Source organism: Lutra lutra, chromosome 4 (genome assembly GCF_902655055.1).
Source record: "Lutra lutra chromosome 4, mLutLut1.2, whole genome shotgun sequence".
NCBI classification, from domain to species: domain Eukaryota; kingdom Metazoa; phylum Chordata; class Mammalia; order Carnivora; family Mustelidae; genus Lutra; species Lutra lutra.
In genome coordinates this window covers 94,145,924-94,159,444 of record NC_062281.1, presented here as the reverse complement: position 1 = coordinate 94,159,444, position 13,521 = coordinate 94,145,924, and the positions used below count along the sequence as shown (strand labels likewise).

At 38.0% G+C, this 13,521-nt stretch overlaps 1 protein-coding gene across 1 annotated transcript in view; it reads right to left on the bottom strand.

Moving 5' to 3' along the window:
• Positions 1-13,521, bottom strand: part of NOTCH2 (notch receptor 2) — a 175,328-nt gene that overhangs the window by 77,517 nt on the left and 84,290 nt on the right. The window contains exons 4-5 of the mRNA XM_047724773.1: positions 11,858-12,193; positions 1,327-1,449 (exon numbers count right to left, since the gene is read on the bottom strand). Of these exons, the coding sequence (XP_047580729.1) occupies positions 1,327-1,449; positions 11,858-12,193 (459 nt within the window). The remainder of the gene's footprint in view (positions 1-1,326; positions 1,450-11,857; positions 12,194-13,521) is intronic.

Sequence of the window (13,521 nt, the reverse complement as noted above, 5' to 3'; positions counted from 1 at the left end):
GCAATCCAACATCAAGACTTCTTTGCTGGGCAAAATCCCTCACTGGTGTTCAAGTTTCCTTCTTATTCTTTTTTTAAAGATTTTATTTATTTATTTGAGAGCAAGAGTGCGTGTAAGAGAGCACAAGCGGTGGAGAAGGAGAAGCAGGCTGCTCCTCAGGCAGGGAGCCCGATATGGGCTTCTATCCCAGGACCCAAGCCAAGGCAGCCACTTAACCAACTGAGCCACCCAGGCACCCCTGAAGTTTCTTCCTTATAACATTAACTTGTTCTTGGGTTTCCACATTAAATCATCAAGTTCTCTCAAAAAGGCTTAGTTCTTAGTCACTTAATCAGTTCTTAATTGTTTCCACTTTCAGTTAGATAAATAGATATAAACAGAAATTAGAACCAAATGTCTGCATAAAATCACTTAACCTTCAAAAATAAGTGGAAAATCTGCCTAAGACAACAGCAGATACTTCAAGAGGTTGAACAATTAAGCAAGAATAATGTCTGAGGCTGAAAAATCTATTCTTGCCCCATGTGCAAAAAGGAACACAAAAAAGGAAAAAAATAGAAACGTAGATGGGTGTCATAAATATAATGTCATCAAAGGTGTCTGCCCAACCCTTTGCATAATTATAGGACATGGCAATAAGATAGATTTTTGTCCATGAATAAACTCTGAACTCTTGTAGTGTGTATAACTTATATTTCACTTTTTGGTTGGAACAAAGAAGAGTATTTTAATAGCCTTTTCATATAATTATTATTCTTTGATACTATACTGAAACTTAATAAGTTGTAGTTTCTTTTTTTTCCAGCTTTACTGAAATATTTTTGACATATAATACTGTATAAATTTAAAGAATACATTGTGAAAAAATAAGGTACACAATGTGATGATTTGATATGTTTATAGCGTGTGTAGCAAAATGATTACAATAAGATTAGTGAACACATCAATTACTTGCATAGTACCTATTTTTTTATAAGTGTGGTAAGAACACTTATATTTTCATAGTTAATTGTGTTCTTTTCCTCTTAAATATGTATTAAGTATTTGCTATATCCTAGGCAACGTGTTGCTTTTCCCAGACCTCGGAGTCTGTCAGTAATGCTCTTCTCTCATATCTGCCATAGCATCTTAGTGTGGTACTGAGGTACTAAGTCATATCTATGAAAATATTATTCTTGAAATGAGCATAGAAGAACATATGGGGTTAGCGCTCTACCCAATGATGTAGCACAGAGACCCCTGTAAAAGATGTCCACTTCAGTAAGAGCCTGCCTCTGGTTACTAATCCATCCCCCTACTCTAACTGATTTACCACAGTGTGCATACCTGTCCACTGAGGGGGGCAGCGGCAGTTGTAAGTATTAACCCCATCCACACAAACCCCTCCATTCTGACACTTGTGGTTAGGGCAGTCGTCAATATTCCGCTCACAGGTGATCCCTTCAAAACCTGGATAAAGAAGAACAAGAAAAAATAATGAATTTTCATGCTGAAGTAAGTGATCAGCTCTTCTACAGAACATGGTCATCAAAACAGACCTACTTCATTATTTCAGTTCAGTAGCCAGCAGGTGGTCAACCCAGGACTCACCATACAAAAAAATTGCCCAATCTTCCGTCTTCTCTTGCCTCAAAAGAAGCTAGACAAAGTGACTCATTATGCCAATGACATGCCTTCACAGTTACCTCACAAGTATTTCAAAGTGTTTTTATGAAATAAAATCCCAGTGAAGATAAATGTGTACTTAGATGACTATTCACTGATTCTTTAAAAAAGCAGGGGAGGAGGATGTTAGATTTTCCCCAGCTCCATCCTAGATTAATGGGAAGAACAGATAAAAGATCACCTAATTAAATTTAAACTCATTTACTTTCTTCTTAGGATGTTTGCTTGGGAAAACTAGGTGGAAGTAGGGAACATAAGAAAAATACTGAGAAGTCTAAATATATGGGTCAAGTTTCAATCTCACTACCTATAAGCTATTTAACACATGGTAAATTACAAACTGAACCAGCTTCCTCATCTTTAAAATGAGGCTCAATCCACCTGCCCAACCTGCCTTTCTAGGTTGTTGTAAGTGCCATATCATGAATAAAGTACATCATAAACATAAAAAGCTATCTTTTCAGATGGGGTGGCATTATTATTAATTAAACTTAACTTACCAACACTTCAAATTCTTCAACTTCCTCTCCACATTTATGGCATTACTTCCTCCCTCTTGATTTTTTTGTTTTGTTTGTTTTTTTTTTTTACCAACACACTAAACTTCACCCTAACTGCCCAGTGTGTTTCTCTGTAATTTACATATTGAGCTTTTTCCTTTCTTTCTCCTTGGCTACCAAATCCCTTAGCTATTAAGACAGAAGATCACCAACTTTAAAACTGAATGTTCAACTGATCATTCTCCTATTTGAAATATAGTATGGCCTCCTCAAAATGTCCCTAAGGTTCTTCTCTCACTCAAAACATTTATTGGGTCTTATACCACGCACTGGGGATTAAACCGTGAGTAAAAAAGACAGAATGTCCCTGCTTTTGGGGTAATTACAGCCTGGTGAGTGGGACAGACAACAATCACACCTTGCTTTATTCATTCCTACCATAAGCCACTGTGATGATATTCTTTATCTGCTTTGTTACACTGCAACATGGCTGGTTTCTCTGAATAAAGTGGCGGTCATGTAAATGCGTATAAACTAAGTGGCAAAAAAAAAAAAAAAATTTTTTTTTACTGACACCAAAGAAAATCACTTCACAGAAGATGGGGATAATTGAAAGCTTGACTAAGGAGAATTTGATTTCTCTAGGCATTCAGTATTCAGTCCATTCCAGCAGATAAATCACTAAATAAGCTTGAGAAAGGCTGTGAAAATTTTTATAGACTCAGATTTTTAAAAATTTATCGTATTACTCATATATCTGTTTAATTGTATGAAAGTCTTACAAATGAACTGATTCAGAAAATTCTGGTTTAAGCCCACCCATAATTAAGATGAAGTAGGGCAAATCTACAGATCCACCAAGTAGCAGTGTCTGAACAAAAACTGAGGTCTTTGCTCCTACCCTAGCGCTCTTTATGAAAACATTCCTTAGAAAAGTTAAAGATAAAGTTTTAGAGTGTGGGAGGGAAATAGGGCTCCTGGCCCACTACTGCTGGAACCTGTGTGGTCTAGTGGTATTCTGGAACTGGTAACTTGATCTCTCTGGTGACTAAGACTAATATGGTTGACTATAGTGTCAGGGAGGTGATAAAGCCCTGGTAGCCAAACTACTAGGAATTGAAATTGTGACCCTAAATTTTTATTAGCCAATGCTACAACTAACTGAATTCACCAACCGCAGACAGATTAAGAAAGCAGAAGCATTTCAGCATAACCACAACAATAAGAAATAAAATGTTTTCTTTTTATGACTATTTTCAAGGTAGTTCTTCCCTGTCAAAGGCAAGTAGGTAACAAAGCAGGTTGCTAAGAGTTAATTCATGATTAAAGTATGGCCTCAGGGGGCCTAGGTTCAACAATCAACCTTCATATGCAATAGGTGAGTGAACAGGGGCAAGATGCTGAAACTTTCTTTCCTCTCTGGGGGAATCAACAGGGTCTACCACAAAGGATTACTATAAAGAATAAATTAGTTAGATATACAGAGCACTTAATTCAGTAAATGGTGCTGGGACAACTGAACATCTACAGGCAAAATAATAAATTGGATCTCTTTCCCATATCATAACACAAAAATTACTTAAAATCTAGGAGTTAAAATTGTAAGACTCTCATAAGAAAACATAGTAGTGACTCTCTGTGACTTGGGCTAGGCAAAGCTTTCATAAATATGAACAAAAAGCACAAGCAACTAAATAAAAATTGGAAAGTTTGGACTTCATCAAAATTAAAAACATTTGGGTTTCAAAAGATACCATCAAGAAAGTGAAAAGACCGCACACAGGATGAGAGAAAATAATTATGAATCATTTATCTGATAAGAGACATCCAGGATAGATAAACATCCAGGATAGATAAAGAACACTTATAGCAATAATAAAAATACAGTATAAATAATATAATAATAAAAAGGCAAATAACCCATTATAAAATGGGTAAAGGATCTGAATAGACATTTCTCCAAAGGTGACATACAAATGGCCATAAGCACATGAAAAGATGCTCAACATCACTAGCCATCACGGAAATGCCTATCAAAACTGCAATGAGATGTCATCTCACACCAACTCAGATGGCCATAATCAAAAAAACAGCCAATAACAAGTGTTGGTGAGGATGTGGAGAAACTGGAACCTTCATATACTGCTGGTTGAAATGTAAAGGAGTGCACCCACTTTGGAACAGACAGGCAGTTCCTGAAAAGGTTAAACAGCATTACCATATAACCCAGAAATTCCTCCCTTAAATATAGACCCAAGAGAAATGAAAATATATGTCCACACAAAAACTTGTTTAAGAATGTTCACAGAGGCATTATTCATAATCACCAAAAAAGCAGAAGCAGCCCAAAATGTCAATTAACTAGTGAATGGATAAATAAAATGTGGTAAGCACTGAGTATGGGATTGTTGAATCAATGTTTTGCACCTGAAACCAATATAACATTATATGTCAATTATACTTCAATTTTTAAAAAGTAGGGAAAAAACGTGATAAATTTACAATGGAATACTTCAAGAGCCACAAAAGGAATGAAGCACTGATACCTCCTATAACATGAATGAACTTTAAAATATTAGGTGAAAGAAATGTTTCCATTTATATGAAATGTCCAGAACAAGTAAATCTATAGAGACAGTAAGTAGATTAGTAGCTGCCCGGTTCTGGGGGAGAATTAAGGACCAATGCAATGTGACTGCTGATGGTACGGGGTTTCTTCTGCAGTGATAAAAATGTTGTAAAATTGATTGTGGTGATGGTTACACGTATCTGTGAATACACTGAAAACCACTGAATTGTACAATTTTTTTTAAAGATTTTATTTATTTATTTGACAGGCAGAGATCACAAGTAGGCAGAGAGGCAGGCAGAGAGAGAGAGGGGTAAGCAAGTTCCCCACCAAGCAGAGAGCCCGATGCGGGGCTTGATACCAGGACCCCAGGACCATGACCTGAGCCGAAGGCGGAGGCTTAACCCACTGAGCCACCCAGGTGCCCTTGAATTGTATAATTTAAAGAGCAAATTATGTGGTATGTGAATTATATCTCACTAAAGCTATTCTATTGGGGGGAATGCACTTAAAACAGTGCCTGATGCATAAGTGATCTATGCATATTAGCTAATACTACATATGAATAGACTCAAACAGCCCTTAGAAAGTATCTACTCTAATCCTTTTATGTCACAGATGAAGAAGTTGAGGGCCATATGGCTGACTTATCTAAGTTTACATGGCTGGTAGGCAGAAGCCAGTACAGAACCAGTTCCAAACAGTATGCTGTCTGGGACCCCAGAGTTCCCTTGTAAAAATCTGAAAAACCAACCTAAGGTTAAAAGTTCCCATGTCTGAGAAAACTCAAGCCAAATCAGTTCTCCTCCAGAGTTAAGACAGGATTTATGCTTTAAAAATAGAGATACAGACCTCTTTTTGGAAATAGCTAGCAAATTCTTGTAAGAAAGTCCACCCAAGGAGAGGAGGTGGTGGTAAGGCTTATATGAATAAGCTACAGTGCAATCACTTCTTAAAAATATATTTTAAGGTTCTGGGGAAAGGGAAACAGACAAGTCTCCAGACCTGTGGGTGGGATGGGTGTAGCAGATTTACAAAGAGGCTCATGTGACCATACTAAAAGGAGTCAACTACTTAAAGCCAATTCACATCCTTAAAAGGCCAAAAGGAGAGAAATTAAACTTAGAAGGAACATTTTAAGACTGTGCTGTTATAAAACCATGGCCCATGTAACTGATAAATGATGACAGTGAGGGTGGGGAGCAGAAAAGAATTTTTTGAACTTGTCATCCCACACAGAGAACAGCATCTCTCAAGAAAGCATCCGTATCTTTCCACTTTCAGATGCCGGGATGTGTGAGGGTGGAAGGGCTTCTGGAGAGACACAAAGAAGAGAGCAGAACGAGGAAGATGAGAAGACACAACTAGGATTCTCTCATACCAGGCTAAAAGTCCTCTGGAGGAGCTTTAGTCCACAGGGATGAAAAAGTGAGGAAAAAACCAGGAATATCTGAAACTGGACAAAGGCAAAAAAGAGCTACAAGTCTATTTTCTCCCACAACCCCCCAAGAAGAAATCTGTCACAAAAGCAAACTGGTCCCGTACCAGTCCAGTTGGTCTTCTTGGCACACACCTTCCATTCTCCAAATGGGCCCAGATGAGCTTGCTGACCCTCATGACTGGCCCATGTATCCCTGAGCCCCCCACCCACATAGGTTGCTGCTCCTGGACACCTCTCTTGGTATCTCCCTAATGATCTCCACTCTTCTAAATTCATCACCAAAAAAGTCAAAAAAATGAATAAGACGAATCAAAAGAACTTCAGTATATATATATATATATATATATATATATACACTCGGTATATATATATATATATATATATATATATATATATATATATATATATATATATACCGAGTGTATATATATATATACCGAAGGATATATATAGGAAAGATGAACAAATAAACAATCAGCTTGATAAGCACTGTATTAGAGGTATACAAGTTACCAAAAGACCTTACGGAGGTCTCCAATCCCCGTGGGGATTGGGAACATTGAAGGCACTTCAGTGAAATAGGTGCCTTTGACACATCATAAAGAATAAGTTCTAGGGCATCTGGGTGGCTCAGTCACTTGAGTGTCCAACTCCTGATTTTTGGCTCAGGTCATGATCTCAGGGGCATGGGATGGAGCCCCATGTCAAGCTCTGCACTCAGCGTGCAGTCTGCTGGAGATTCTCTCTCTCTCTCTCTCTCCCCCTTTGCCCCTCCCCTATTCATGCTCTCTAAAGAAATAAAATCTTTTTTTAAAAAAGAATAATTTCTATATAAAAGGCAAGGTGGGCAGGGTAAGGTGATAGAAAGCTAAGGAGATACCATGGTTGAAACTACAGAGCATAGGAGAATAGGAAAGACGTCCAGGATCATCAACTAAAACTGGAACTAAAATAATGTACCCTGGAAAGTGGTATGATCATTTCTGCATCACTCCAGAGATTCCTGCAAAAGTATGATTAATATAATACCCACGAAAAAAAAATATAATACCCAAGAGAAAGCTACATGCCCTTGCGTATGAGAATGCAAGATGGAATTACTTCTAACAGTTTTTAAGCTCAGACACAAAAGCCACAAAATGGGCTTAAGCTTTATTTTAATGATATAGGGATATCACATATACTCAGCCTGTAAAGTACAGAGGTGGTTCACAAAGAATAAACCTCTGTTGTTTGGAAAGGACAGATCAGACAGCTTGTTATGAAATTAAAAAAAAAATAATAGAGGAACAGAGAGGTATAAGAGAGTAAGAAACGTAAAGCACACTGAGGATTCGCCAATCAAACTGTGAACTCAAAAGGCACAGCCAATAGATTCAAACAATCCACTGTTCTCTGATTACCTGGACTACTTTTTAAAGTATCCATATATACAAAACCAGCCTAACTCATTCGCTCCCCATTATTTGGCCCGAATGCAAAAATACTGGGAATCAATGATTCAATAATTTATTTTCTATGTTGCTCTTATGTTAAAATTATTCTCTTCAGTGCTTCTGCTAAAGACTTATTTAATGGCAGCCCGCAAAGGATCTGGATTATTAACAGCTGATCATCCAAGGAGAAGATAAAATATGGTTCCTTGGTCTGATTCTATTGCTTCTCTCATGAATATTTTCCTTTTTTCTTCTCTCTGTGGAGAAACATTTCTTTCTCTGTTACACAAGACTGGTCATTTTCTGCAGTTTTAATTCCCTCTCCATGAGTCTTACAGTAATACTCAAATACTAGAATCATATTACTCAACCATAAGAAGTAGGAAATCTTGCCATTTGTGACAACATGGATGGACCTAGAAGGTATTATATGCTAAATGAAATAAGTCAGACAGAGAAAGACAAATACCATATCATTTCACTTATATGTGGAATCTAAAAAACAAAACAGACTCTTAAATATAGAGAACAAACTGGTGGTTGCCAGAAAGGAGGTGGAGGTGGGAGGGTGGGCAAAAGAGGTAAGAGGGATAAAGAGAGACAAACTTCCAGTAATAAAATAAATACATCACGGAGGTGAAAAGTACAATAGAGGGAATATAGTCTAATACTGTAATAGTGTAACAGGGACAGTGACTACACTTAGTGTGGTGAGAACTGTGTAATGTATAAAACTGTCAAATCACTATGTTGTACACCCGAAACTAATATAACATTGTATGTCAATTATACTTCAACAGTAAAAATTTAAAAATCAACTCACAGTAACTATAGTGTCCTTTGCAGGAAAAGAACTATAACTTGACCATTTGAATATAGTCACTAACTTATGTGCAGTTCACTGACTGAATTTCAGAGTTGAAAAGGACTCTGAAATTCTTATCCAGTACCAGAGTACACAAGAACTAAAGAAGAAAGCACACTAAGTCTAGGATGTATGATACCAGGAAGAAAATGAAAAGACCAAAATTACATTCTCAATACTATGATATTATACTAAACTCACTTGGTTGATAAATATTTGTGTGTCTATTATGAACTTGGCACTGTTTTGGGGTGCTTGGGATACATCACTAAACAAAAACAAAGATTCTGGCTTCCACTCCGAAGAGGGGAAGAGGCGGCAGAATTTGGAAAAGACAGACAATAAACAATAGACATAATGAAGTAAATTATATAGTGCAAATTATATACTAAGCAGATGATAAGTGTTACAGAAAAAGAAAAGAAAAAGTCGACCAGGGCCAATAATTAAGGGGGGAGGGAGCTGGTTACTGTTTGAAATAGGATGATTAGGGTAGGCCTCAATTAAAAGTGCAATGACTTGAAATGTGGCAGGAAGCACACATGGGAGTTGCTTAATAACCTAACAAGCCTTTTTCCCTCCTGCTGACTTGGTTTCTCCATTTTTAGAACTGAAACAATGATTCCCTTCAAATAAGCGTGTTATTTACATTGAGATAGTGATTATTATTTTAAGTAATATTTTAGTTTCTTGAATAGTGCAGAGCACAATGGAAGGAGGGGCAAGGAGAATGGTATTGCATTATGAAAAGGACTTTCTCAGAAAAAATCATCTCCAGGCACTATTTCCTTATATGGAAATAAAGTTAATACTTTCCAAACTCCACCTGGCACATAAAAACAAGGAGAATAAAATCTTGCAAACTGTGTAAATACATCCTGCATCATCTATTGTTTTGAATTCTTTTTAAATTTCTTTTTATACATTGTCTAGGCTGATGTCATCTGTTTGAGATCATGAAACCCCAAAAGGAAAGAACCAGTCTACTTAACTATCCTGAAATGTCTGTATAGTGCCATACATAGGTTGATATGTAACAAAGAGTATTTGATCATAATTAGAAGTATCTCCTACTTTTTTTTAATCCAAACATCTCAAAGCATTTAACAAAAAAGTGTCACACATTTTCAAAGAACCTTCAGGGATAGACAAACAGTGCATTGTGATGCAGTAAGATGTAGAGGCTTTCAAAATAACCTGTCTGGTTTTCAGACCTCAGCCTAACCACATGTTAGCTGTGCAACTTTGGGTAAATCTCTTAACATCTCCAAACCTGAGCTATGTCACCTGGAAAACTAGAAAAATAATACCTATCCCCAAGGTTTTCGTATAATTGAGCTAAAGGATGCAGAAGTACCTGGCACGGTGCCTAACTCATAAAAGGCATTGAATAAATGTTAGTTTTCTCTTTGCCAAATCTTCTCTCCGCCCCTGCATCCCCATCCTGAACCCCAACACACACACACACACACACACACACACACACACACACACACACTCATCAGTGAGTAAACAAATGTCTTGCTTTCAATTACAAGCAGAGCATAAGAGACAGCCAAGATCTCCTTATTCCATCCCACAAGCCCTGGCAGCCTCTCAGCTGTGGAATCCCTGGTTATTTCCTTTCTCAAGGAGGAGATACTATTCTGGTTTGACAGATCCTTTCCTGGACACACTCTTAAGAATTCCCTAAGGTTCTTATCATGGTTAATGGATAACAATGCAGACTATGGGAGTGAACAATCACTCTCTCTTAGCTAAAAACTTCCTTTATTGACTTCTCTGACTTCCCGTCAGTATTTCTCTGCCAAATCAACTTCTTGTTCTAGGCAACTATTAAAACAATTTTCTTGAAACTGAAAAAAAAAAACATTTAGCTTTCAACAATAAATCATGCTAACCTCAATTATCAGCCACTTAGACTATTAGATCATTAGAGTATCAGAATATATGTAAAATTAAATTGTATTTCTGGCTCCTTCTTTAAAATTTGGAATATGGCCAACAAATTTGGGAGTGAAGAAAGATACCTTTTAGTTATTTCTTCTATAAGATAATGTGGATGACAGTAATATTCTGTCAATAAAATTTATTTAGTGTCTAGAATGATTTATTACCTACTCTTCATTGAAAGAGAAACTGAAAGCAATATAATTAATAGCTTGTTTTTGTGGCTTACAGTTAAATGGTAAAAAGTTTTTTATTATGTGGCAGCATCTTGTATCACTCCTTTCTAAGCACATAGCACAGTGCCCAGAAAACAAGTGGCAGTCAATAAATTTTTACTGAATGAAATGAATTAATTACCATTTGGTTTTATACCAAGGACCAACATATGACCTTTAATCCCCAAAAGATAAAACACACAATCCCATTATATGTGAACCACATCCACAAGACCAGAATCTAAGATCCCCATTTTGAAGAGTAGCTAGAACAACTTCTTTTTGAGGCAATTCTGCTTACTTAGCACTTTATTCCCCCTTACAGTTTTCCTTCTTTTGTTTTCGGACTAAGGATATTTGTATAAAAACAGAATCTTTGTTGCTTAGTAATTCATCTGCTCCAGCTGCTTGCGTTCTGTTCCCAATCAAAATTCTCGGTTTTCAACCTCCTCCTCATTTTTTACAACGGGTTAGAGAATTGGCCAGGTTTGCTCCTTTCTCCATCTCTCCGGAACCCTGGGACCCAAGCTCCCCATAAGTTGCTCTTTTTTTGGCTTCTGTTTTGTAATTATGTCTGGTTGTGCCATACCTTATCTATCAGCACGCATCAAAAAGTGCCCACTGAGTAACAAAGCACTACCCGTTCCAAAATTCTCTAGCTTCAAGTCAGAGCAAGGTTACCCAAGTCTCAGAGGGTACACGGAGAGGGCCAGGAGCCCAGGGAACATTATAAAAGGTGGGCGGGTACATTTAGGTAGGTAGGAAAATAATCTATTATTTCTTCAGAGGTGAAAGCATAAAGGAAAGTTGATCACTTAGTATTACTGTCAATTCAGTGTAAAGCACTTTACTAATCACACATATTTTTCAACATCTAATTCTCATTGTGTTCCCTTCCATTCCATAGACCTATCTATCTTTCTCAGAGCTGTTTCTCTTATTTCTTGCTGTTCTTCCAAAAAGGACAATAAACAATTTCCTAGCCACTCATCATCATAAACTCTGACATGTTAAATTACCCCCTACTCAGTTAATGGACCCTATTAGCCCATAAAACTCTTCCGTCACCAGCATCCCACCCCACAAAAAATTCTCATTTCCCCTTTTCCCTGCTGCAAAGAATATTTCCTGAAGGAGCAATTAAGCCACACCCACCACCCTCCTCCGGCGTTGAAGGTGTATCCCCCAACCCCAGGATACTAGGGGCTCTTCTTACCTGGAAGGCAGTTGCATTCAAATGTGAAGTCACCTGTCTGCCGGCAGGTGCCACCATTGACACAGGGGGAGGGTGCACAGGGCACGTAGGGGCTGTCACAGTGCTGGCCTGTGAAGCCCTGGGGGCATTGGCACTGATAGGAACCTGGTAGGTTGAGGCAGGTGCCACCATGCTGGCACTGTCCTAGAACGTCACACTCATTGACATCAGTCTCACACTTGTGTCCTGTGAAGCCTATGAGGCATTTGCAGGAGAACTGGTTGGCCACAGTGGTACAGGTACTTCCATTTGCACAGGGATGAGACAGGCAGGCATCAGTCCACTGGCACAGCTTACCTAAGGAAGGAGAGAAGAACTCAGTGCTGCTCACTGAAGTGGGAGCCAGCCCCGTCCTCAACAACCCACATCTCCCACCCAACTAACGTTACTTACTGTGTGGAGCATCCCTAAGCTCTTTGAACTTCACAGGAAGCCCAAATCAGAGCCCTCAAGATCATCTGATATAAGCACTCTCTAGGGCCCTCAGCCAAATACAAAGACCCAGTGGAACACACGGAGGGGACTGTAGGCTAGTCATATAGAACCCATCCTTGGAGAATTCCATCTGTCCCTTCGGGGACAAAGAAGGGTCTGGATCTACCTACTGTCTCACACCTTGTCTTTGCATAAGCTGCTCCTCTGTTTGGAATGCCATCTTCCTTTTTGTTTACCTAGTGAACTCCTACTCGACAATTCTACTCATAAGCTACCTTATTGCCCTTCTCAGTTCCCTAAATCACTCTCTGTCTCACACACACATCTGCACATATGTAAGCAGACCCCAAATTTTCTGTTTCCATTTATTATATCACCCACCACACAGGCAGGGGCTGGATCCCTGTAGTAGACTCTCAAAGCATGTCTTTTGAGTGAATAAAATGCACTATATTTTCCACAATATATAGTTACTAAACAGACCTCTTATATGATAGAAAACAAGTCAATGCTACTTCTATTTCCTTTAAACACAATCCACACACATATTCTAGGGAACATTTTATTAATTGTGATCTTGCTATAAATATTGCTTAATGTGTTTGATGAGGATGAAGAATCTCTGGCTACTTATCTATGAAAAAAACTAGAAGCTGTCATGAGAATAAAGGTCTAGAAACGTAAGTCTTGCGGACTCTCAGGCAGGAAAATACAAGAGGAAGTCAGAAGACTCTGATGTGCTGGATCCTATGTCTTTGAGGTAGAAAGAGAAAAAAAAATTCCCATGCTATTAGTAAATCTGGTATTCATATGGATTTTTGTTTTCATCAGCTTAAGCTTTTTGTTTTTAGCTAGAGATTATGAGAACTTCCTGAACTTGTTATTATTCCAACTGGCTGTCTAGGTAAACAACCAAATATATGAAGCTCATAGAAAAACAAATGAAAGCTATGACAGCTTTTCTTTTCTTTTTCTTTTTTTTTTAAAAGATTTTATTTATTTATTTGACAGAGAGAGATCACAAGTAGGCAGAGAGGCAGGCAGAGAGAGAGGAGGAAGCAGGCTTTCTAAAAGAAAGAAGGAGGTGACACATGAGCACACAGACATGCTCTCTATCAAGGAATGTCACATCAAAGGTGAAAGGTACAATAAAAATTTGGGCATAGCAGGGGCACCTGGGTGGCTCAGTC